This window comes from Haliotis rubra, unplaced genomic scaffold, assembly GCF_003918875.1.
Source record: "Haliotis rubra isolate DU_JTF1 unplaced genomic scaffold, ASM391887v1 Scf100, whole genome shotgun sequence".
NCBI lineage: Eukaryota > Metazoa > Mollusca > Gastropoda > Lepetellida > Haliotidae > Haliotis > Haliotis rubra.
The window spans coordinates 447974-471665 of record NW_025764893.1 but is presented as its reverse complement, the minus strand read 5'-3'; the positions used below and the strand labels follow the sequence as shown (position 1 = coordinate 471665).

At 39.9% G+C, this 23692-nt stretch overlaps 1 protein-coding gene across 1 annotated transcript; it reads left to right on the top strand.

The window, feature by feature from the left end:
- The first annotated feature begins 13026 nt into the window (after positions 1 to 13026).
- On the top strand, positions 13027 to 16751 carry LOC124266844 (UDP-glucuronosyltransferase 2C1-like). The gene is made up of 2 exons (XM_046701655.1): positions 13027 to 13085; positions 15125 to 16751. The coding sequence occupies exon 2, from the start codon at positions 15135 to 15137 to the stop codon at positions 16749 to 16751; it is 1617 nt and encodes a 538-aa protein (XP_046557611.1). The 5' UTR covers positions 13027 to 13085; positions 15125 to 15134.
- Positions 16752 to 23692: the final 6941 nt, after the last annotated feature.

Here is a 23692-nt window from a genome sequence, read left to right as displayed (position 1 = left end):
CTACAAACTCATACAACCATGTGTATTTTTTAAATATAAACCCAGGATGAAGTGTGACACGTGAGTGGTATATATTAGCTTGTGATGTATTGATATCCAGATGATATAGAAACTTCAATAATGTCGATGAATCATATGAAAATATTGTTGATACTTTATTAACACATTGAACAGCATTTAATTATAGCTATTTCGTTGTTTGTTTTATAGGATATATTTATGTTTCTGTTCAGCACAACTGCTCACCAAATATATAAACATTTCGAGAAAACTAAAAGAATTAAGGCTCATCAATATGAAGTACACTGTATATACAACGGCCGTGGATGGATGGAATATATAGGACTTGCAGTCATGGTATTGTAAACACTTAATGAAGGTTTATAATTAAATAGACAGCATATCTAAAGTATGGTGATCTAACTTCAGTTGATGGCGAGGGGCGGTGGGGTATCCTAGTGGTTAAAGCGTTCGTTCATCATGCCGAAGACCCGGGTTCGATTTCCCACATGGGTACAATGTGTGAAGCCCATTTGTGGTGTCCCCCGCCGTGATATTGCTTGAATATTGCTAAAAGCGGCGTAAAATCATACTTATTCGATATTCACTCTTTTCAATGCTAGTCTATTAGAAACAATATTTTCAAGCGCAGATAACTCCAGTCAGTCAGTACAATGTGTGAAGCCCAAAATTCTGGTGTCCCGCCGTGATATTGCTGGAATATTGCTAAAAGGGGCGTAAAACCATACTCACTCACTCGTGTGGGAGAAAAGCATGACGAAATTCACACCAAAGACGTTTACCTTTTGCGCGTCTTATAGAGCTGAAATAGCTTAAACCTGGATTTGAAACTTTGAGATTCGAACTGGAACTGGAAAATATATATTGAGAGAGAGAGAGAGAGAGAGAGAGAGAGAGAGAGAGAGAGAGAGAGAGAGAGAGAGAGAGAGAGAGAGAGAGAGAGAGAGAGAGAGAGAGAGAGAGAGAGAGAGAGAGAGAGAGAGAGAGAGAGAGAGAGAGAGAGAGAGAATAATTAGAATTACAAGTCTTTTGTAAAACTACTAGTATATAACAGATATTAAAGTAAAAACTGGCATGATATCATAAAATGTTATTATTACATGGAACAATACAATATAAAAATGGGCTATTGGCTATTTGGCAACTGAAGGTAGATCACCATGCTAGGAACCATGGGGTCTTACAGTACTTGAAGATAAAACAGACTTAGATATTACTGTCTGAAAATAAAATATCTCAAACAGACAAAATATGCAAAAACTAATGAAAACTAGAACGAAGAGTACGTGTCATTAATATTGAATTGCATCGTTTACAAAGTCATCCTTATGCCCGTTATCTGTATTCAGTGTGCATAGATCACGTGCTCAAAGGCTTTGCTCACAAGCATATGTTATTAACACGTGCCACCTATATGCTTTCCAAGCTGCGGCAAGTTGTACAGACAATTTTTTGAATTCAAATGTTGAAAGATATCTTTCAGCAGATCTTCCACTGCATTTTAAACATGTCCTATCTCAGTATAGATGTAATACTGACTGACTCACTGAGTTTAGTTGTACGCCTCTTTAACCAATATTCCAGCAACATCACGGCGGGGGACACCAGAAATGGGCTTCACATATTGTACCCATGTGGGGATTCGAACCTGGGTCTTCAGCGTGACGAGCCAACGCTTTAACCACTAGGCTACCCAACCGCCCTATAGATGTAATAACTGGCTATAGAAACAAGAGGACATAATGATTTTACCGCCGACGTAGGGAGGTGTTAATTGACATTTACTGATATCACTGAGAATAATATTAAGGGGGAATAGTGTGAGAATAATATTAACGGGGAATAGTGTAATAGAACAGGCTCTAAGAACATATGTTGACCCTGATGAAACCAATTGGGCCAAACCCCTTCCATGTGTAATGATGGCCATGCGCAATGTACCTTGTCAATCTACTGGGTATTCACCACACTACATTCTGCTAGGGAAGGAGTTTGATACTACATTGCTGTCCAAATATACTCTTGGCAAAGATGCACCACAAACCCTCGTGTCTCTGCGAGGATTAATGATTAAAATTATATTGTTTTTGAGATGCCCCACCTCCCCCCCAACTCAAAATGCTTCACAGTACATCATGATGTATTGCACTGTGAAGCATTTTAAGTCGGGGGTGATCTAAAATTTTTATATATTTTTAAAAAACTTCAATCCTCGCAAAGACAACTGAAAGACCTTTTGCAAAGCCTTAGTGTTGCAAAATTGCTTGCAAAGGACAATAAATCTGTTGCACAGGATAAAATCAAGTGTCATGCCATGAGGAGGTGTGTGTGTGTGTCTGTGTGTGTGTCTGTGTGTGTGTGTGTTGTGATAAGAGGTGATACGCCGAATGTTTTGCTGAATGCACTAAACGGACTAAGGAGATAAAATTTCTGTGCACTTTGGACATATATTGAAACAATTAGGTAGTCTTGAAGTTTAAAAGAAACTCGTTAAAATAGTTTGCGCTTGCGCTATGACATACAAAACACATGGGAGAATATTTTTGTCCTTTGCTTAAATTTATGCTTATGTCGTGCAAATACAAAACCGGTTTTACTTTGCAATGACGTAAAGGTGTGCTTACAAGTAGCATAAGACTCGATTCAACTCATATTATGTTAATTCAGTTAATTCATACCGTTATTAAGATAACTGAGCCATGGGCAACATATTCGACTGAGATGCGGGTATATTTCCCTGCGTTCTAAGCGCATACTTATGTATTGCTAATGCAAATTAATGTGTCTACAAATATGATGACACCCCACAGTCATATTAACACAGATTGGGCGGTGTGGTGGCCTAATGGTTAAAGCGTTCGCTCGTCACGCAGAAGATCCGGGTTCGATTCCATGTGAAGCTCATTTCTAGTGTCCCCTGCCGTGATATTACTGGAACATTGCTTCGCCCTCACTCACAAGTAACGAAACGCATTGTAACGTATGATACTCTATCGAAAATTTTAGGATAATGCGAAGATGTGTTACGAACAATACCCGAATAGTCCGCTCATATCATTTGCGAAAACCTAAATTAAATACAATGCATAAGGTCAAAATGCACGTTCTATATCTATTACATACCTTTTTCATGACAGGGATTCTTTTAACCTGAGTATCACTCCGCCAAAGGGGCGTGTCACACATGTTTACGTGAGATCGCATTCCTCCGTCTGACGTCATCAATCAAGTGCCAGGTTCTGATCACGAAAGAAACGAAACAGAATAATATTTGACCCCAAACACCGTCCATTTGTAACACTCTTTAGAGATCACATCTTTTGTCAGCATCAAACCTCTTTCAATATGAAATGGATAATGGACTTATAGGTCGTGAGTGCGACGTTTCCATACAGATTCTTGTACGTTCCTGCTCGGCAACGGTGCAAGAATCTGTATTGAAACGTAGCACTCAAGAGAAAAGTTGTTAATGATAAAGTTTGTCTATATTGTACATCCCAATGTAATAAAGAAAAAAAGAAATGAAAGGAAAGTCGCTCGTTACCATGACATATTTCAAACATAGTGTATTTATAATTAGTTCTCGGGCAGTGGGGTAGCCTAGTGGTTAAACCGTTCGCTCGTCATGCTGAAAACACGGGTTCGATTCCCCACATGGGTACAATGTGTGAAGCTCATTTCTGGTGTCCCCGGATGTGATGTTGCTGGAATATTGCTAAAAGCGGCATAAAACCATACTCACTCACTCACTATAATTAGTGTATTACAGAAGGGGATGGGGGGAGGTGATGGTAGAACAATGCTCTTTCTTGCTGAAGATTGTAAACAGCACATTCAAGGAAAAGTGAAATTATTATTGTGTTTGTTGGTAGGTCAAGCAATATCATGCCACGCTAAAACTAGTTTTGATGTCCCAGATAGGTACATTGTGAACTGTACAATGTAATTTGGGCCATTACCTGCATACTTATCGTGTCGAGATTTTGCTGCGATATTTATTAACGTAGCTTACATCCATATCAGGAGTCATAAACGAAACACAGAATAACAAACAGTTTACGTCCTGTTTGGAATGTCAAGTCGAGTGGGGCAAAATGACACAGTTCACATGAACAACTTTCAAACGAAAATGACTGTAACATTATGAAATATAACTGACTGACTGACTGACTGAGTTTAGTTTTACGCCGCTTTCAGCAATATTCCAGCAACATCATGGAGGGGGACACCAGAAATGGGCTTCACACATTGTGCCCATGTGGGGATTCGAACCCGGGTCTTCGGCGTGACGAGCCAACGCTTTAACCATTAGGCTACCCCACCGCCCCTTATGAAAGAGAGTGTGGGTGTAGTGTGTCTCATAATTTAGGATGATCCCGATTGTTTTGGATACATACACTGTCAAACATCCTGTCTCGAACTTAATGGGACCCACACAAATACCTAAAATACCGCAATAATTATGGATAAGGAATATCTGAATATGAAATGAAAAGGTTTTAGTTCGAAACAACATTTTCTTAAGGCATGCCTGTCCATTGATCTTCAGTAACCCATGCTTGTCGTAAGACGCGACTAACGGGGTCGGGTGGTCAGGCTCGCTGACTTGGTTGACACATGTCATCGGTTCCGAATTGCGCAGATCGATGCTCATGCTGTTGATCACTGGATTGTCTGGTCCAGACTCGATTATTTACAGACCGCCGCCATAAAGCTGGAATATTGCTGAGTGCGGCGTAAAACTAAACTCACTCACTCTAGTCATATTAGGTACAAAAATACCGAGTACAGTAGACATGAAATATAAAGCCTAATACAATCAATTGAGACTATACAGACGGTAGGACCAAATGTTATACGTCTTTAATCCCCTGTTGGGTGTTTTACAATGATAATGAAACATGCTGGATTAGGATGGGTAAAAAAGGGGTGTCTGTTTTGCTATCAAAATCTCTTTTAATTCAACCTTTTCACATAAGATACGTGCGTATGTATACATAGAAAGCCTACAGATCTACCCATACAAATAACCAAACAGCCCATCTAAACTGTTTTCTGTATTTCGTAAGCATTGTTCTTCAGACGCTGGATCTCGAATACAAACCGTCCTCGAATAGACCCTGAGTCAAATAGATACGACAGATAAATAAACTCACGTACAAAAGAAAGTACACACCTGGTGCTTTTGGATTACTTTCCAAAGAGCGACGTCAATTTTTAGAAAAGAGTTTTAACAGTGATATATAAGTCACAGACTTTCCTAATATGTTGCCAAAACACCACAGATAACGTACCCAATTGCGAAGTTGCCATTTAAAATCACAACACTTTTCAAATAATCCCCAAACACCAGGTGTGTACCTTCTTTTGTACGTCGGTTTATTAACAGACAGTCGGGTGTCTGATAGAGGAGATGGGTGAGGGGTGGGGGTGGGGATGGGGTAGCCCAGTGGTTAAAGCGTTCGCTCGTCACGATGAAGGCCCAAGTTCGATTCCCCACATGGGTACAATGTGTGAAGCCCATTTCTGGTATCCCCCGCCGTGATATTACTTGACTATTGCTAAAGACGGCATAAAATCTTAGTCACTCACTGATAGAGGAGATACGGGGCATTTGTGTGTGGATGTTATGGCAAAGGTTTTCACGTCCAGGGCCATAATCCTGACTGGTTTAATGATGAACGAAGACACAACTTTTGCATACAAACATTAACGGTTATACAACTCCGAAAGAGATTTGACAGGAGGGTAAGCAACAGCCCATTGGTATCGTGCCCTTTCAAAGGCGACAAAAACACATAAGCAAAGGCTCACACGCCACTGTACATTCACTTGGTCTTCGTTTCTTACCGAACATGGTGAAGTCCATTTTACAACACACAGAATTAAGTAAAACATACACGAACCAGTCAGGACCACAGATGGCTCATTTCTGTCACGTAGCATCATGAAGTTGACACGGCATATATATGAAGAATCCCTCGTGTCATACAATACTGTCACAGGTAATCATCCGGGTCTTCAGCAACCCATGCTTGTCGTAAGAGGCGACTAACGGGATCGGGTAGTCAGGCTTACTGATTTGGTTGACACATGTCATCGTATCCTAATTGCATAGATCGATGCTGTTGATCGCTGGATTGCCTGGTCCAGACTCGATTATTCACAGACCGCCGCCATATAGCTGGAATATTGCTGAGTGCGGCATTAAATAACAAACAAACAAACAACACTGCTGCAATAGCTGCTCGTCTAAAGCAAGACCTAACGACGGTTGTATTAGACCTAACGACGGTTGTATTAGACCTAACGACGGTTGTATTAGACCTAACGACGGTTGTATTAGACCTAACGACGGTTGTATTCCCCTGTATTACGCCCTGTACTGCTACTACTACTACAACAACTACTACTACCAGACATGGGTTCAATTACATTGAAATGTAATTAATTGAATTACAATTACTTTGATTTTCTTCAATTACAATTACAATTACACCTTAAATTAAAATGTAATTGATTAAAGTACAATTACATTACTGATTCCCTTTGTTTCACAAATGTGAAGATGGTGATAGTTACATGTCATTCACATGGCTTGAGTTAACGGCAGTCTTATTTATATCTGAATATTGATCAGGAATTTATTTCAGACAAGGTTTGAACCAACTGAAATCTAGCTATTTGACTGATGTGTTTAATATTCTTTATTGTCTGTTGTGTACATTATCATGTAAATGATGGAAGAAGTGTTTGCTTTATCAGTTTGTGTCCTACCTCTGTCAATAAAAATGCTCAAACAAACGAACATGTCAAAATTTAGTGTTTCAATGAACGCTTCATGGTTTTAGCCATACCATTCTTAGGTAAAATAATTTTTCGATACATCTCTAACTAATTAAAATACACTACTTTGTCCTCCTTATTGTACAGAATATAATTGCATGGGTTGCCTGATGACCACCAAAATAAAAAAAAAGTGAGATGTAATTTGATGTAATTGAAAAAAGTAATTGAAAAAATCAATTACATTGAGATGATTAATTAATCAAATTACAATTACAAATTACATTTTGAACATTCAATTACAAATTACATGCAATTACATAGATTTTTGTAATTTATTACAGTCAATTACAATTACAAATTACAATTACCCCTGTCTGACTACTACTACTTCTACTACTACTACTACTACTACTACTACTACTACTACTACTTCTACTACTACTACTACTACTACTACTACTACTGCTACTACTACTACTACGTGCTTTGAATGTACTTAGGGAAGGAGATGATTTTAACTGGATTGGGAGAAAGTACTGTCCGATAAGCTGCTGCATTTGAAAAAGTTCTTGGGCCAAATGATTTTAGATTATAGCTCGGGACAGCGAGTAACAGTTGTTGTGATGAGCGTTGAGTTCTTTCTGGAGAGTAATGTGTCAGTAGGTCTTGAAGACAGGAAGGTAGTTAGTTGTAGAAAGACTGATAGATTGAATCTTGAAGTAAATCCTTTCACGAATACGGAGCCCATGTAGTGAATTCAGAATGGGAGAGATGTGACGGCGAGGACCGGTGACAGTGATGTCCAATGGAAATATCTGTGATGATAAGTTTTCGTTGTCTTCAGGTTGTGGAGATGACCATTGATTCTGTTTTATCATCGTTAAGTTTCAGTTTGTTAGCATACATCTTGTACTTGAGAGGCATACTTCAAAGTTGGACTTGCACTCTGGTTGACTTTGTTGTGAGGACTTAAAACTGTCAAACAGATGGCTGTCGTCCGTATAGAAATGATGAGGCATTTGGTAAGCAGACATTTCCGAGCGGTTGAGTATACACGGAGAAAAGAATGGGTCCAAGAACTGGTCCCTGGTTAGAGTGTTGCTGGATGATGAAGATGTTCCGGTGTGAATGGACTGGGTTCTGTCTAAAAAGGTAGGGTCTTAGCCAGTCGAGAACTATATTGGTCAAACCAAATTCTTTCAGCAAACTCTCAAGAAGATTTCATGATCAATTATGTTGATTGCCACAGATTAATCTAGGGGAACAAGCAAAGCTGAGTCACCATGGTCGACTGCAAATCCGACAGAGTTCAAGACATACTTCTGAGAAGTTTCTGTGCTGTGAGCCTACCTGTTGTCAGACTGGTAGCAGTCAATCAAGTTATGCTGAGAAAGATGATCCGAGAGTTGTTGTTTGACTACTTTTTCCAGAACTGTAGACAGGAACATCAAATTTGAGACAGGGCGACAGTTTTTTCGTCATTGAGAGTCAAGCGTGGGTTTCTTGATAAGTGTTAAGACTACAGCCCGCTTAAAACATGATGGTACACAACCTGATGATAAACTTAGGTTGAAGATCTTGCTAATGATTGGCAGAATAATACCCAGTTTTTTCAAAAGGAATTTTGTCGGGATAGGATCAAGCTCACACGGTTTGGGGGAAAGCATTATTTTCTTGACCTCAGATTCTGTTACTGGATGGAATGAACTGAGATGAGTACCAATGGACTCCTCGAATACAACGTCATCAGAAGCATAACCAATATATATATCACCCCTCGTAGTTTGGTGATCTTCTCATTGAAGAAGGTGTTGTGAAGGTGACTTCTTTAGATTTTCCAAGGAGCTTGTGGAGATAACTGTGTAAGCGTTTTGCATTGTCTGCTTTCCTAGAAATTTCCTCATTGATGTAATGAGTACGAGCATTCCTGATTTCTGTGGCAACGTTGTACAATTTCTATGGATCCCCAAGCCAGCAACATGTCTCTTCCTCTTTGCCTCACTGACTTGATCGTTGTACCACGGTGATGCTTCATGATTACGAACGTGCTTTAATTTAACGGGAGCGTGTTTATCTAAGACGGCCGTCAAAGTAGAGTTAAAGAGATCAGATAACTCGTTAACGTCATCAGATGTGCTAGAAAACAGACCAGAATTGTTCAGATCATGACGCAATATGTCAGTGTCAATCTTCTTTAGGTTACTCTGTATTTGGCGTGGGTCTTTGGAAATCCAGAAGGAAGGTCATCATTGAACGATAGGATATCTGCAAATCACTGACTTCAAGGTCTGTTACCAAATCATCAGATCCTGAGAGAACCCAATCAAGCACATGGCCTAAGCAATGTATGGGGCAGCTGACATGTTTGAGGCTATGGGATTCCGGTACGTTAAGCACTTGCTTAGTTAAAGAATTATGTTTGACATCATAATGGACATTAGCGCACCCATGATTACACAGAATCCAAGTTTGGGACTTAGTGAGTCGCAGAGTGAAGAAAAGTCATAAATGAAGTTTGAGTTTGTGATGTTATTCACTTTTGATGGTGGGGACCTATAGAGACACACAATTTAAAAACCTTTTTTATCACAAGTGACAATGCCAAGGAAATATTAAAATGAAACAAACTTATAAGACTACCTCATTCTATATAAAACAATGTTAATAATAAGGTTTGTTGGTTCAGCATTATAAACTGATTTCTGTAATGGATAACCCTTGCAATTGGAGATATCAACTGATATCAATAACATCTCAGGTCAATGTCCGAGAAATCACTTGTTGAGTCCAAATTGAATCTTGTATCTTTGGACTCAGTTTGGGTGCTAAAACGTTTGGACAGACAGACAGACATATTTATTCAGTAATGTGGGCCTGACGGCCTATAATACAATTGAAAGATACAATATTTTATTTTACAATGGCATGTGATATTTTCATGTATAATGTTTAAACAGATGTTTCAAAAACAGAGCAACTGATTTAACAATATAAGAATCTTTAGAGTGTAATACATTTATCATGCTTTGTTCACATTACGCATGGCATTCAGCTGTGGCAAGTACTTTTGCCGAATTTCATTATATTTTGTACATTGCATATAAAACATGGTATTCCTCTTCAATCGCTCCAAGATTACAATTTATACAGATACAACTAGTAATACCACTGTCTTTATTTCTCCTGTAAGTAACAATTCTAAAATTATGTAGGGATATTCTAAATTTACAAACTACTCTTAGAAGAGACTTATCATTCAGTTGTAAAATATAACATTCAGGCTCCAAAATTGCTTTCAGCTTACGGTAGTGCGTTAAATAATGCGAGTTTCAAACAGAATCATGCCAAGTTTGTTTGTACATGTCAATTAATCTTTCTCTAAACTTCAGTATAAACACATTTGTATCACCGACATTGTGTAATATCCACACAAATGAGAAACCTGTTCTAAACAAGATAGTTCTAATGTTGGACACCCAATTACATTTTCCTTTTTCATCTAAATTTTTAAGTAATACATAACATTGATATGGGTAACGATTTACATTCATTTGCAACAACTTAATCCAATACTTAATACATCGTATTTGAGTTAATATAAATATATCATACCTACCAGTCTCACCAAGTATAGCCTTGTTGGATGCAAACTTTCCCATCCTTAAATATCGTTTAAAATATGTAGTTTGCACTTGCTCTATTTCATGATGATAATGATTGCCCCCAATTTCACTTGCGTATAATAAAACAGCAGCAATTTTCTTATCAAATATTTCGCAGGCTGTAGTAAATGAGATAAATCTATTCTTACTAAATAAATGAAATACAGAAAACATTGCATTAGATGCCTGTGCAGCAAGAGTCTTACAAGCGTTTGACCATGAGAGCCTTGAGGAGAATATTAACCCTAAGTACTTATAGTAAGTAACACTTTTTAGCTGTTTATCACCAAAGTACCATTTCTCATTTCACCGTTTCTAAATACTATTATATTTGTTTTTTCTGTATTCACCTCAAGACTCCATTTTCTACAAAAAAACATCTAATACATTCAGTTGTCTTTGTAAACCTGCTACTGTAAATGAAAACATTGTAACATTATCTGCAAACAATAGCATCATTATATCTTCAAAAGTTTGGCTTATAAATATTCCATGATCACATATTATACATATCAATTACACGTTCATTTATAAAAAAATACGAATAGAACAGGGCTTAAGACACAACCTTGGCGAACACCACAGTTTCAAACTGATGCCCTCTTCATATTTTATACAAGCTTTAACTGATGAATACATACTCTTCAATATTGTACACATTTTGCAATCACAACCTTTTGTAACTTAACATATATAGCATTTTTTCCTATAGATGTAATCAAATAAAGTCGACGAATGCCACGTAAAGTCTACCCCCTTTTATACCAAGATATTTGCTGCACAACGACTGAAGGATAAACATATTGTGTACCGTAGAATAATCCGGACGAAAACCTGCTTCAGTCTCTGAAACCAGATTATTAACATCCAACCAAATTCTTATTCGTTTTTCTAAAACAGACGTAAACACTTTACCAATAACATTTAACAGCGATATTCCTCTATAATTATTCGGATTTGATCTGCTTCCAGACTTAGACAAAGGGACAATCAATCCAATATTCCACACTTCGGGAAAGTGACCTGTATCTAATATCTTATTAAACAATACTTGTAAGTAGTTAACAATAGTTGTAGTGTCAGCTAACTTAAATATGACAACCAGATATCTGGAGAAATACCACTTTGTACTTTCTAACCACATATCAGGGATTTCGCACGCACGCAAGCACACGGATATCAATGCAGCAATCGAGGCTTCTAAAGTCCCGGTACCAATACTAATATATCTGATTTCCTTACCTCGAAAGCATAAACAGCCTTTCATGAATCAGAACAATCTGATCTAACTAATCCGGGCGCATGCATTTTCTCGAATATTGTCCAGATAAACGAAGTTCCTGATAATTAAATCTCTTGTTATCCGTTACCATTCCTATCCAAATCATACGGAGGCAAAATGCTTTACATAATACACATTCAATAACGAATGCTCAACCAGACAAAGACCCACTAACCCAGACAGACATGTCCTTATTCCTCCCAGACAGAGTGAGTGAGTGAGCTTAGTTTTACGCCGCATTTAGCAATATTCCAGGAATATCACGGCGGGGGACACCAGAAATGGGCTTCACATACTGTACCCATGTGGGGAATCGAACCCGGGTCTTCGACGTGACGAGCCTCCCAGACGGACAAACAAACCTACAGACACGCATACATGAACGCAATGATGCCAAACACATTTTACGAAAACATAATCACACACGCACGCACGCACGCACTCACGCACACACTCACGCACGCACACAATATTCTCCAACACCTGAAGAGATGGTGTAAATCCAGCCGGGGTCCATGCAGGTAGCCAAAGTATTGTAAGTCCCCATGGGCTCTAGTATGGTGATCTACCTTCAGTTGCTGGCGATCAATAGCCTGTTTGTATTTTGTGTTTTTTTTCTGTAGTAATAGATTTAATTACAACATATTAGTTTTAAACCAAATCTGTGATATTATTGTATTTTTACTGTCCTGACGACAGGTTTTTATGGTATAGATGTATTTTGGTTTAGATTGTTCTCGTCGTGATATGGCTGAAATACTGTTGAAATGACGTTAAATATCACTCACTCACTCACTCACTCACTCACTCACTCACTCACTCACTCACTCACTCACTCACTCACTCACTCACTCACTCACTCACTCAAAAGATGGCCTGTCAGACCGTTAGGCAGGGAATACTGCTTTGTTGTAGTATCACATTCCATTGCATATTTACATCAACATTATATATACTTATACATTACATAATACCTCAACATTTCTACCATACATTACCCAAATATTGTTATATCGTTACATATGTAGACCAAGCAAAATGAATATCAACAATTTACGTTTTTTGGCCATTACTTGAAATTGTGGATACGCTCAGGTGGAAACATATAATACTATCATTAATTATTAGTTGCATTCATTATATATTCATCTCTCTGTTATTCATTTGCATATCTATTTTCAGATTACACACAGACATGCATCACGTGGGCAAGCACTCATTGTCCACATGGTAATGAAACATATATAAGTGGTTCCGAAATACATGTACACATTTGACGGTGTTTTCCTGATTGCGTGCAGTTTGTCTCTGGTGAAGGCGGGAATGGAAAGGTATAGTTCTTTTATTCAACACTGACAATACTCAAGTAATTGTTTCGATTTGCTAGTTAACCTGTTACATGCTTAATACAGAATACATACTGTAGTTTATGTTATGTTGAAGTTCATGTTCACGTTGCAGAGGGGCGGTGGGGTAGCCTAGTGGGTAAAGCGTTCGCTCGTCACGCCGAAGACCCGGTTCGATTCCCTACATGGATACATTTCTGGTGTCCGCGGCCGCCATATAGCTGGAATATTGCTAAAAGCGGCGTAAAACCCAACTCACTCACTCACGTTGCAGAGGTGTGCGTGTGCGTGTGCGTGTGCGTGTGCGTGTGCGTGTGCATATTCTTGTATTATTGACGAATGGAAGGCAACCTATCCACTGATTATTCCTTAACTAGCATTAGCAGATGGTAGCAGACTGAATACCACGGTTGTCCTTTGTTTAGATTGATGTTAAACTTTAATTTAACACACCCACTATGTCCCACACTCTGTCCTCACCATTATGAAGTACGAACGGTATGTTATAAGCTTTCAATTTATCACATGTCTTTACATGTGGACCCGTGAAGATCCGGGTTAGAATTGGTCTTCAGTAACCCATGCTTGTTGTAAGAGGCGACTAACGGGATCGGGTGGTCAGGCTTGCTGACTTGGTTGACACATGTCATCGTATCCCAGTTGAGTAGATCGATGGTGTTGATCACTGGATTGTCTGATCCAGACTCGATTATTTACAGATAGCCTCCATATAGCTGGACTATGGCAGGGTGTGTCGTTAAACAACTACCAAACCAAACCAAACTATACAAGCGCGTTTCCGAACCTGTACAATGCTATTATCGTGTTTTCTTTGGCGATGTGTATACTGGGAGGAGGGAGAGTGTCTGGGTTTTGTTACAATACCATATGTAAGCGGTCACTTCTTCATGATTTCATCTACAACAAAACCCGTACGAATATAATTAAGTTTTACCAAAACCTTGGTTGTTGGTTGGCTTCACCTGTTAGATATAGTTTGCTTGTCCTGTTAAAGTGAAAGCTAATGTTCGCGATTTGCTATCTTAAATAATGTCAGACACCGAAGAACTTTTTTTGAGTGACCCGCTTTGTCGATAACAAAAATATTCAGAAATATTTATATATGTGTTCGTCTAAGACATAATGTGAAAGAACAAAGGTATCAGAGTGTTGTGCAGACCAATGCTTAGTCTCTGAAACTATATGATTTGATACTACCAAATAACTACATATTGAAAAGGAGCTGCAGTGGGCTGTGAGATTCAAAGGAAAATCTAGACTTGCTTGGTTTAGGGCATTTGAAATACAGAAAGGGATGTACGACAAGGTAGTTACTTTGGTGCAGAGACAATAAACAGAGAAAGTGTTATGATGCATTTCATCAAATTTATAAAATGTACTTTTCTGTCTAATGAATTAAATTCGTCGGGGTAATATATCTTATCTTAACCTCACACATAAATGTCGCTTTCTGATTGGCTGAACGCTCTTCTATTATTTTCAATGTACCCCGCTTACAAGCGAGTAACATTTCAATGTACCCCGCTGTCAATGGCAACTCATTTGGTACTTCGTGGTAGTAATTCTTTATATCGAATTACATTGAATCACGTATGAATCACGTACGGAAATTACCGATGTTTTGCGAATGCAATTCGATGGAAGGGAGATAACTCTAAATATGTTTTTCTTGTCAGCAAAATCTAGCGATGGCTACAAAAATATTTGTACCCGTGCTTCAAACAATTCAAAATTAACATTAATGCGTTTGGTAAGATAGATACGTTGTTCACTGGTCCCTTGGGGCCCATGGGTTGATGTACCCTCGATGTTTGTTTATGTTCCCCTCTCCCTTCGGGCTCAGGGAACATAAACAAATATCGAGGGTACATCAACCCATGTCCCCCTCGTGACCAGTGAACAACTTATATTATTCAAGCATTGTCCAGTGACGTCAGTGGACATCAACTATTGGTCACCTCTGTTGTCATGTGAAACTATATGAAACTATTTATACTCTTCAGGTGAAAGAAAATGATGATTTCATCTCTGCATATATTGACGTTGTGGGCGGTGAGCGCCGTGATCAACCTGAGCCAGGCCGCGCGTGTACTGTACCTCCCATTCCCTCAGTACAGTCACGTCCAGTCCCTCTGCTGGGTCACAGAGGAACTGCGCAAGTATGGTCACGAATTATGGGTTGCCTATCCGGGTGCCCTCGGGTCGCAAGGCGTCCTTAGAAATAGTAGTCTCAACCTCATCAAAATGGAAGCACTGGGAGATTATGACGCTGACAAGAAGATTAATGGCTATCTCATGGACGCATACCTTTACCCAGACAAGCCGGCAATACCAAATCCCAAATCTCCCACAGATTACCTTCATCTGCTAATAGACAAGCTTATAAAATACATGGACAGAAGGGCTCCACCTATATCGTTCTTCACAACCTTGAGAGAACTCAATCACATTGTTTTAACCGATGTTACCTTTTTTGAGAATATAAAAGCCAAAAAGTTCGATTTGGCAATCGTGGACGGAATTGTTGGTTTGGCCTATACGATCATCCCATACAGGTTAAATGTTCCTTTTTGCTACATCAGCATTGTTCAGGATTCATGGCGGTCAGGGACACCCTTCCTTCCCTCATTTGTTCCCTTCACCGGCTTGGGTGAAACGCCAGAGATGACATTCATGCAAAGACTTGCAAATACTTTGATTCACTTGTTTGCTTCCAACTTTAGACCTCATGTATCTGAGACTGATGTGTCAAAATATGCGCCAGAGAAACCTTACGTCCCTTTCAGTCGTCTTATGGAGCAGGCACAGCTATGGTTCATCGAGCAGGATGTTGTTGCTGATTACCCTAGACCCCTCATGCCCAACTCGAAACTGGTGGGTGGACTATCAACACGGAATGCACAACCTTTATCAGGAAAGTTCCACGATTTCTATAGGAAGTCTCAGCACGGAGTAGTTGTAGTGTCCTTTGGGGGAAGTCTGAGTGAGCTCCCCCAGCACCTCTCTAACAAACTTTTGAAAGCATTTTCCATGACAAAGTATGACTTTGTATGGAGATCTAATGTCAAAACCAATTCCTCAAAGTTTTTGATTTCTAAATGGTTTCCTCAAAACGATCTACTTGGCCATTCGAAAACCAAACTGTTCATTTCCCATTGCGGTTCTAACGGACAGTATGAGGCTATATACAACGGCGTACCCTTACTTGGAGTTCCAATCTTTTCAGACCAACCATACAACGTTAAGCGATTAGTGAGCAAGGGCTGGGGCCTTGGACTCGACTTACATTATGCTACAGAAAGCGACTTTGCATCGGCTATAAACCTGGTGATTGAAAACAAATCTTACAAAGAAAACATTCAAAAATCGTCAAGGATATTCCGAGACAGACCATTAAATCCTCGACAGGAAGTAGCCTACTGGATTGATCATGTGATCAAATATGGCGACTCTCACATCCGTTCTCCTGGACTTGATCTTTCCTGGTATCAGTTTTTATGCATGGACATCTTGCTCGTGGTCCTGGTAATAACTCTCATATTCATATCGGTTTTTGTTTCGATTGTATATATTTTGTTCAAATGGATACATGTTCACACTTTTTTTTCAGGAAAACCGATATTAGACTGAGGTTCAAAATGTACGAGGTGGTAATGCTGTTATGTTCTCGGTGTTGTCTCGCAACTGTTTTGGGTGACAGGTGCTGGATAGCGGGTGGCATGTAATGTGTAGTTAAAGGCGGGTACTGGAAGGCGGGTACTTGAGAGCGGGCACTCAAAGGTAAGTACTGGTAGGCGGTTGCTGGAACTCAGACACTGAGAGACAGGTGCTGGAAGGCGGGTCTTGGAAGGCGAGTACTTGAGGGTGGGCACCCGAATCCAAGTACTGGAGGGCGGGTACTGGAAGGCAAGTACTGGAAGGCGGGTACTTGAGGGCGGGCATTCAAAGGCAAATACTGGAAGGCGGGTACTGGAACTCAGGCGCTTAGAGACAGGTGCTGGAAGGCGGGTATTGGAAGGCGGGTATTTGAAGGCGGGCAATGGAAGGTAAGTACTGGAAGGCGGGTACTGGAACTCAGACACTTGGAGACAGGTGCTGGAAGGCGGGTTCTGGAAGGCGGGTACATGAGGGCGGGCACTGAAAGACGAAAGTCGGATAACGAATGACAGGTGTTGGTTGTGCTTTCATCTTTCAATACGTTTGTTTGGAACGAGTTAGCGGTTCGAAATGAACCCAACTTTGACCCGTTATACTGCCACACTCTTAAACACCCTTAATACCTTGTGCTCTGTTCTTCACACCGGGCTAGGATTGGGCAATGACAATGTTTGACCTTGTCGTTGATGTGTATTATTGTAAATGCGTTAATCGTTACTGTCATTAAAAACTCTTACTTTGTCTAATCGAGATTCCACTACAGTACGGATATACTTTGTAGTCATTTATAACAGTAGTTCACAAAACACACTTCAACTAAAATATTCAGTAAGTTCCCGGGGACAAAAATATGAAAAAGAAGAAATAACTCCTGACATACAGGTTTCGTGTAAGATAACTAAAGTTTATTCATTTAGTTTCTGTACCTACCTAATGGTGGGCATAGTGCCGTCATGGTATAATTAGAGTGAACATGTTGGTAGAGTAATACCTCCATAATGAGGTGTCTGACGTCCAAGTAGCGTATTCCAACGTGTTATTTTCAAGACTATCATGATTCCAAGATAGAGTAACATTCGATGAACGTTTGATTAAGGATATGTGCATCTCTGAACAAAGCTGGCTCACGTCAAAATACTGTCGATACGGGTTGCCGGTTTAAAAGGACCGTCTTCCACGCAATGCGCACACCTCGTCTCATCAATGATTTTCAGTGATTCATTTACATAATTTTCAACCCCCCGTGGAATATGTCCCTGCAGATAATAGAGTACATTTGATATTCTTCACATAAGTAATTGGGCGTGGTGGTCGTTGAAACGTACACAGCGCACATTCTCACCGCCTTTGATAATCATACGATGACCCGTTAGGCTATCCGTATTAATTGTGTACTTTTTGACAATTGTGTAATGTTTTATAATTTACAAGAGTGAGTGAGTGAGTTTAGTTTTACGCCGCTTTTAGTAATATTGCAGCAATATCACGGCGGTTATACTATATAAGACGTGTAAGTAGTTCGAGTGGATTTAAATATAAACAGTTTTGAAATATATTTGAAAAGATCAAGTTGGCCTAGTGTTTCATGAATGTGGATGTTTTGTGACCTCTTGGCATAAATATGCATAGCAGCGGAGAAAACTGGAAGAAGAAACTACATATTATTTCATAACTAAATGAAAATTCCGAGCGGATGGGAGAAAAACATCCGGACTGCCTAACAGACAGGAATCTGGTGCAGATTCCCAATAATCGCCATTGTAAGGTCTGGGAATCTCGTGGGCCGCGGTGTTTGCTTGTACATGTGCATTAGTAGAAATAGAATGTCGCCATCTGTTGTTTGTATTGCAGCAATAAATACTCCATTTTAGGTCACACAACCTGCAGAACACTCGGTGTTATTGCAGTTCTGCAACACAGGACTTGATATTACATCTGATTAGTAAAAGGGTTGCTGCTAGTATTTTTTATGAATTGGGATTTTTTGTTTTGGTGTTCATTACAAATAATAGCCAGACTGTTCAAGACTTTCTTCGTCATAAAGTTCTCATATTCCACCATGGGTCTGTTCTTTTTTGTTAAGTAAAGCAGTTATCGACCAGCTTATGCAAATCTACTGCAACTACGATTGAGCAAAGCCGAGACCAGCAAGTACATGAATGGTATTGTAACATTCACCTGATGACACGGGTTAGAATTGGTCTTCAGCAACCCATGCTTGTCGTAAGATGCGACTGGCGGGATCGGGTGGTCAGACATATCATCGTATCCCAGTTGCATGGTCTGATTCTAAGGATGTCAATCACTGGAAAAACAGACACTGTTTATGTAACTATACAAACATCATCATCACCATCATCACCATCAGCAGCAGCAATAACAACAACAGCTACTACTACTGACTGACTGACTGACTGAGTCTGGTTTTACGCCGCTTTTAGCAGTATTCCAGCAACATCATGGCGAGGGGACACCCGAAATGGGCTACTACTACTACTATCAACAACAACAACAACAACAACAACAACAACTACTACTACTACTACTACTCCTACTATTACTGCTGCTGATACTACTACTATAACTGTTTTAGGGGCGGCTGGGGCAGCGTAATAGTAAAAGCATTCGCTCATCACACCATTTCGAATGACAGGTGTTGGTTGTGCTTTCATCTTTCCATACGTTTGTTTGGAACGAGTTAGCGGTTCGTAGGGAACCCAACTTTGACCCGTTATGCTGCCACATACACTGCCACTACATTTCTTGAAGTTCATTTCCTGTGTACCTCACCGAGATATCGCTGGTATATTGCTAAAAGCAGCATAAAGCAATACTGACTTAATCCCTATTATTACAGCTATCACCACCACCACCACCACCACCACTACCACCACCACTACCACTACCACTACCACTACACTACTACTCCTACTACTACTACTACTACTACTACTACTACTACTACTACTACTACTACTATAGACCCGTGAAGATCCCAGTTAGAATTGATCTTCAGCAACCCATGCTTGTCGTAAGGGGCGACTAACAGGATCGGGTGGTCAGGCTCGCTGACTTGATTGACAAATGTCATCGGTTCCCATTTATGTAGATCGATGATCATGCTTTGATCACTGGATTGTCTAGTCCAGACTCGATTATTTACAGACCGCCGTCATATAGTTGGAATATTGCCAAGTGCGGCGTAAAACTAAACTCACTCACTCGCTACTACTGTATCAACAACCACTGCTCACCCATACGGCAGAGGTGCACAGTGACAGGTATATTTTAACATAGATCATGTTATAAGGAAATGCACATTCCAATCTTTACTCTACATATCCATGTTGACGATAGACAATCCATGCATAACTACCAGTACAGCTATCTCCGTATATAACGAAATTTAGATAAAACGAGTAACAATAACAGAATACTCAGTTTCTACCACGACGTCGAGGCGAATAATGTAACTGTCAACCAAATTCGGATTGTGCGACCTCGGTTTTATTGAAGTTAAACCTTATTTCGAAGTATGGCAATTGTTATTGTTGGCAAAAGACAAGATCAAGTGAATCCCCGTTCCATCCAACCCAAATCTAGTTCTTATTGCGAAACACGACATTCGTATAACGCTTATCTCGAATCTCGGTATAACGCATCTAATACTCAAATCAAATTACTGCAAAATTCTAAATTCGTACACAGCACACTCGGTGTTAACGAACAGTTTCATCCTGGAAGAGTGAGTGAGTTTAGTTTTACACCGCACTCAGCAATATTCCAGCTATATCGCAAACCGAAACCTGAGTCTCATGAACCAGTTCAGACAATGACCTACTTTTCAACCGATCCGAATTTTCTCGTGTGAAAGTGAAAAGAGACACTGCAAACAACTAAGGTTACACACGAAATTCTAATTCCTTGTTTCAAAAGAAAATTGTATTTACAAAGGAATGTTAATTTTAAACCTTAACCAAATCGTATTTCTATATTTTATGACGATGTTTAGGCAGCATGACCTTAACTAAGATGGCTCACTGGTTACACCTGTTATGTGTTCTTTGCGCTTATTAAGTGTATTTTTGTAACGTACAATGTGATTGAATATAATATCTAGGTCGTACAAGACCGCAAAAACCTTTCTAGCGGCCGATCCTCGTTTTGAGCTTTCCACGCCGTTTGTCAGAGAACGCTGTACATACGACAGCGCACGCTGCACGACGTGTTTGCAAGGATTAGAAGGTGCGCGTTTGAAATAATTATGGCTCCTTGCCTCTAGGCAGGAGACCTATTGTAATCGTTCGGATTATTATTATTATTATTTATTTTTCTGCCGATTTTTGTACCAAACATACCTCCTAAATCAATGCTCCGAATCACTTACAAAAAATCACACAGATGCCCACCGAGGTGTAGATATTCCCCTTAAAATCTCTAGGCTCTAGGCCCAATAGAGAAGGGGCGATAATTCAAAATTAATTCCAAAAGTTCAAAGTTTGACAGCAAATATCTCAAGAACTAATTGTTCCATCACTTCCAAATCTCTTGTACAGATGTACAATCGAGGTCTCAACAATTGTGCCTGGACGGGTCAAGTCGCTAAAATGTACCGTTTGGCAGTTATTTTTTGTTTTCAGTTTTTGGCCATGTTTTTCAGCTGTTGTCTGAGTAGTTTTCTCCCAAAATGTGCTGATCTCGAACCATCAGTTCTAGACATTCCAAACTTTCCATAACTGATGTCCAGTAACCATTGTGCAAATTCTGCACAAAAAGTGCCCGTATGATAGATGAAGTCTTGGTGATTCCAGAACACTAATTGTTTTGACCGTAGACCCAAGAACAACTGAGATACATCCTTTTAAAGAGGGAACAATTTCTTCTCCAGAACTTCTTAAAAAGGTACATGACCCCCGCGGCCCCGGCTGTATTTGGAAGATCCTCTCGCCTGTCAAAAACGTGTTTTTTGCTTCGTTTTTGACGATGATTTCTAGTCGTCAAATACAGTTTAAACACCCGTAACCGTCCGATTTCGACCAAAATGTACCTGTACAGGTGGGCTATTAGTGTCGATTATAACTAACGATTGCAGTAATGTATCTCCAAAGACAACAGAGGGACAAGTGAAAATATATTACAGTGAAATGATTCATATTAACTAAAACTATTACAACTTTCATCAAATATGTGACAGACACAATGGGCTAGATAGAACTAAAGCCAAGGAGCCCTAATCGTTGCTTGCAAATATATTTTGATTTGTTGTTTGTTTATAAATACAACCTTCTTTGTCTACGAAACAGTAGAACAGTCCAAAACAAAATTGGTTATTGTACTAAGTTGCGCTATAGGTTGGACGGAACCCAGTCAGCAGGAAACGAGACTGTTATGTAATGAATGTTTTGACTTGGGCCGTCTGTAAATAATTGAGTCTGGACCTGACAATCCAGTGATATATAAGCTGAAAACATTCGCCAAAGCACTGCAAACGTACAGTATAAAACAATGATACCGGTATCAAAGACATCACCGTCGTCAAACCATTTCTTGTAATCAGTTCGTGCACCATTAAACATTGGTGTATACTTTGTGTAATAATTGGTTTTAGTCTGTTTGGTGTTTAACGCCGCACTCAGCAATATTCCAGCTATATGGCGGCGGTCATCGAGCCTGACCACCCGATCCCGTTAGTCGCCTCTTACGACAAGCATGGGTTACTGAACATCAATTCTAAATGGGATCTTTACGAGTCCGCCTCTTACGACAAGCATGGGTACTGAAGATCAGTTCTAACTGGGATCTTCACGGGTCCGCCTCTTACGACAAGCATGGGTACTGAAGATCAGTTCTAACCCGGATTTTCACGGGTCCGCCTCTTACCTCAAGCATGGGTTACTGAAGATAAATTCTAACTGGGATCTTCACGGGTCCGCCTCTTACGACAAGCATGGGTACTGAAAATCAGTTCTAACCCGGATCTTCACGAGTCCGCCTCTTACGACAAGCATGGGTTACTGAACATCAATTCTAAATGGGATCTTCACGGATCCGCCTCTTACGACAAGCATGGGTACTGAAGATCAGTTCTAACCCGGATCTTCACGGGTCCGCCTCTTACCATAAGCATGGGTTACTGAAGATAAATTCTAACCGGGATCTTCACGGGTCCATCCTGGAAGCAGTAACAACTAACACAAAAGATGGAATTCAGATACATCGTTTCGGTTATATCGAATCAAGTGCTAACCTCAGAAGTAACAGTAAATGTCAACGTCGTCGACATTCGGATAAAAGAATCACGGTATATCGAGGTCAATTTTCATCCTCAGTACCCCAAGACTGACTGACTGACTGAGTTTGGTTTTACGCCGCTTTTAGCAATATTCCAGCAACATCTCGGCGGGGGACACCAGAAATGGACTTCACACATTGTACCCATGTGGGGATTCGAACCCGGGTCTTCAGCATGACGAGCGAACGCTTTAACCATTAGGCTACCCCACCGCCCCCAGTACCCCAAGAAGAAACAATGCAATTACGCGTGCGAAAAGCTAATTCGCATTTCGCGGATAGAATTAATGGATTGTTATTTCGGATATGGATGCATATATTTATACCTTATGTTCTCAGTGCAGTCCTCTAGCCTAATGGTTAGAGCGTCCGCTCGTCACGGCTGAAGATCCAGGTTCCATTTCCCATATGAGTACAATTAGACTAATGCTTAGTCTCTGAATATATATAAGTTTGATCCTAACAAACAAGCCCATTTAAATTGAAAAGGAGACCCAGGGAGACCAGAGATTCAGAACCTGAACCTGAGGAAATCTAGACTTGCTTTATTTAGGGCTTTAGCACTGCAGAGAGGGCTTGGCAGTAGGGAAAATAATGTGCTTCAGGGACTGTGAGACAGACTA

Coding starts and splice junctions, on each gene's coding strand:
- LOC124266844 (XM_046701655.1), top strand. CDS start 15,135: ATGATGATTTCATCTCTGCATATATTGACGTTGTGGGCGGTGAGCGCC.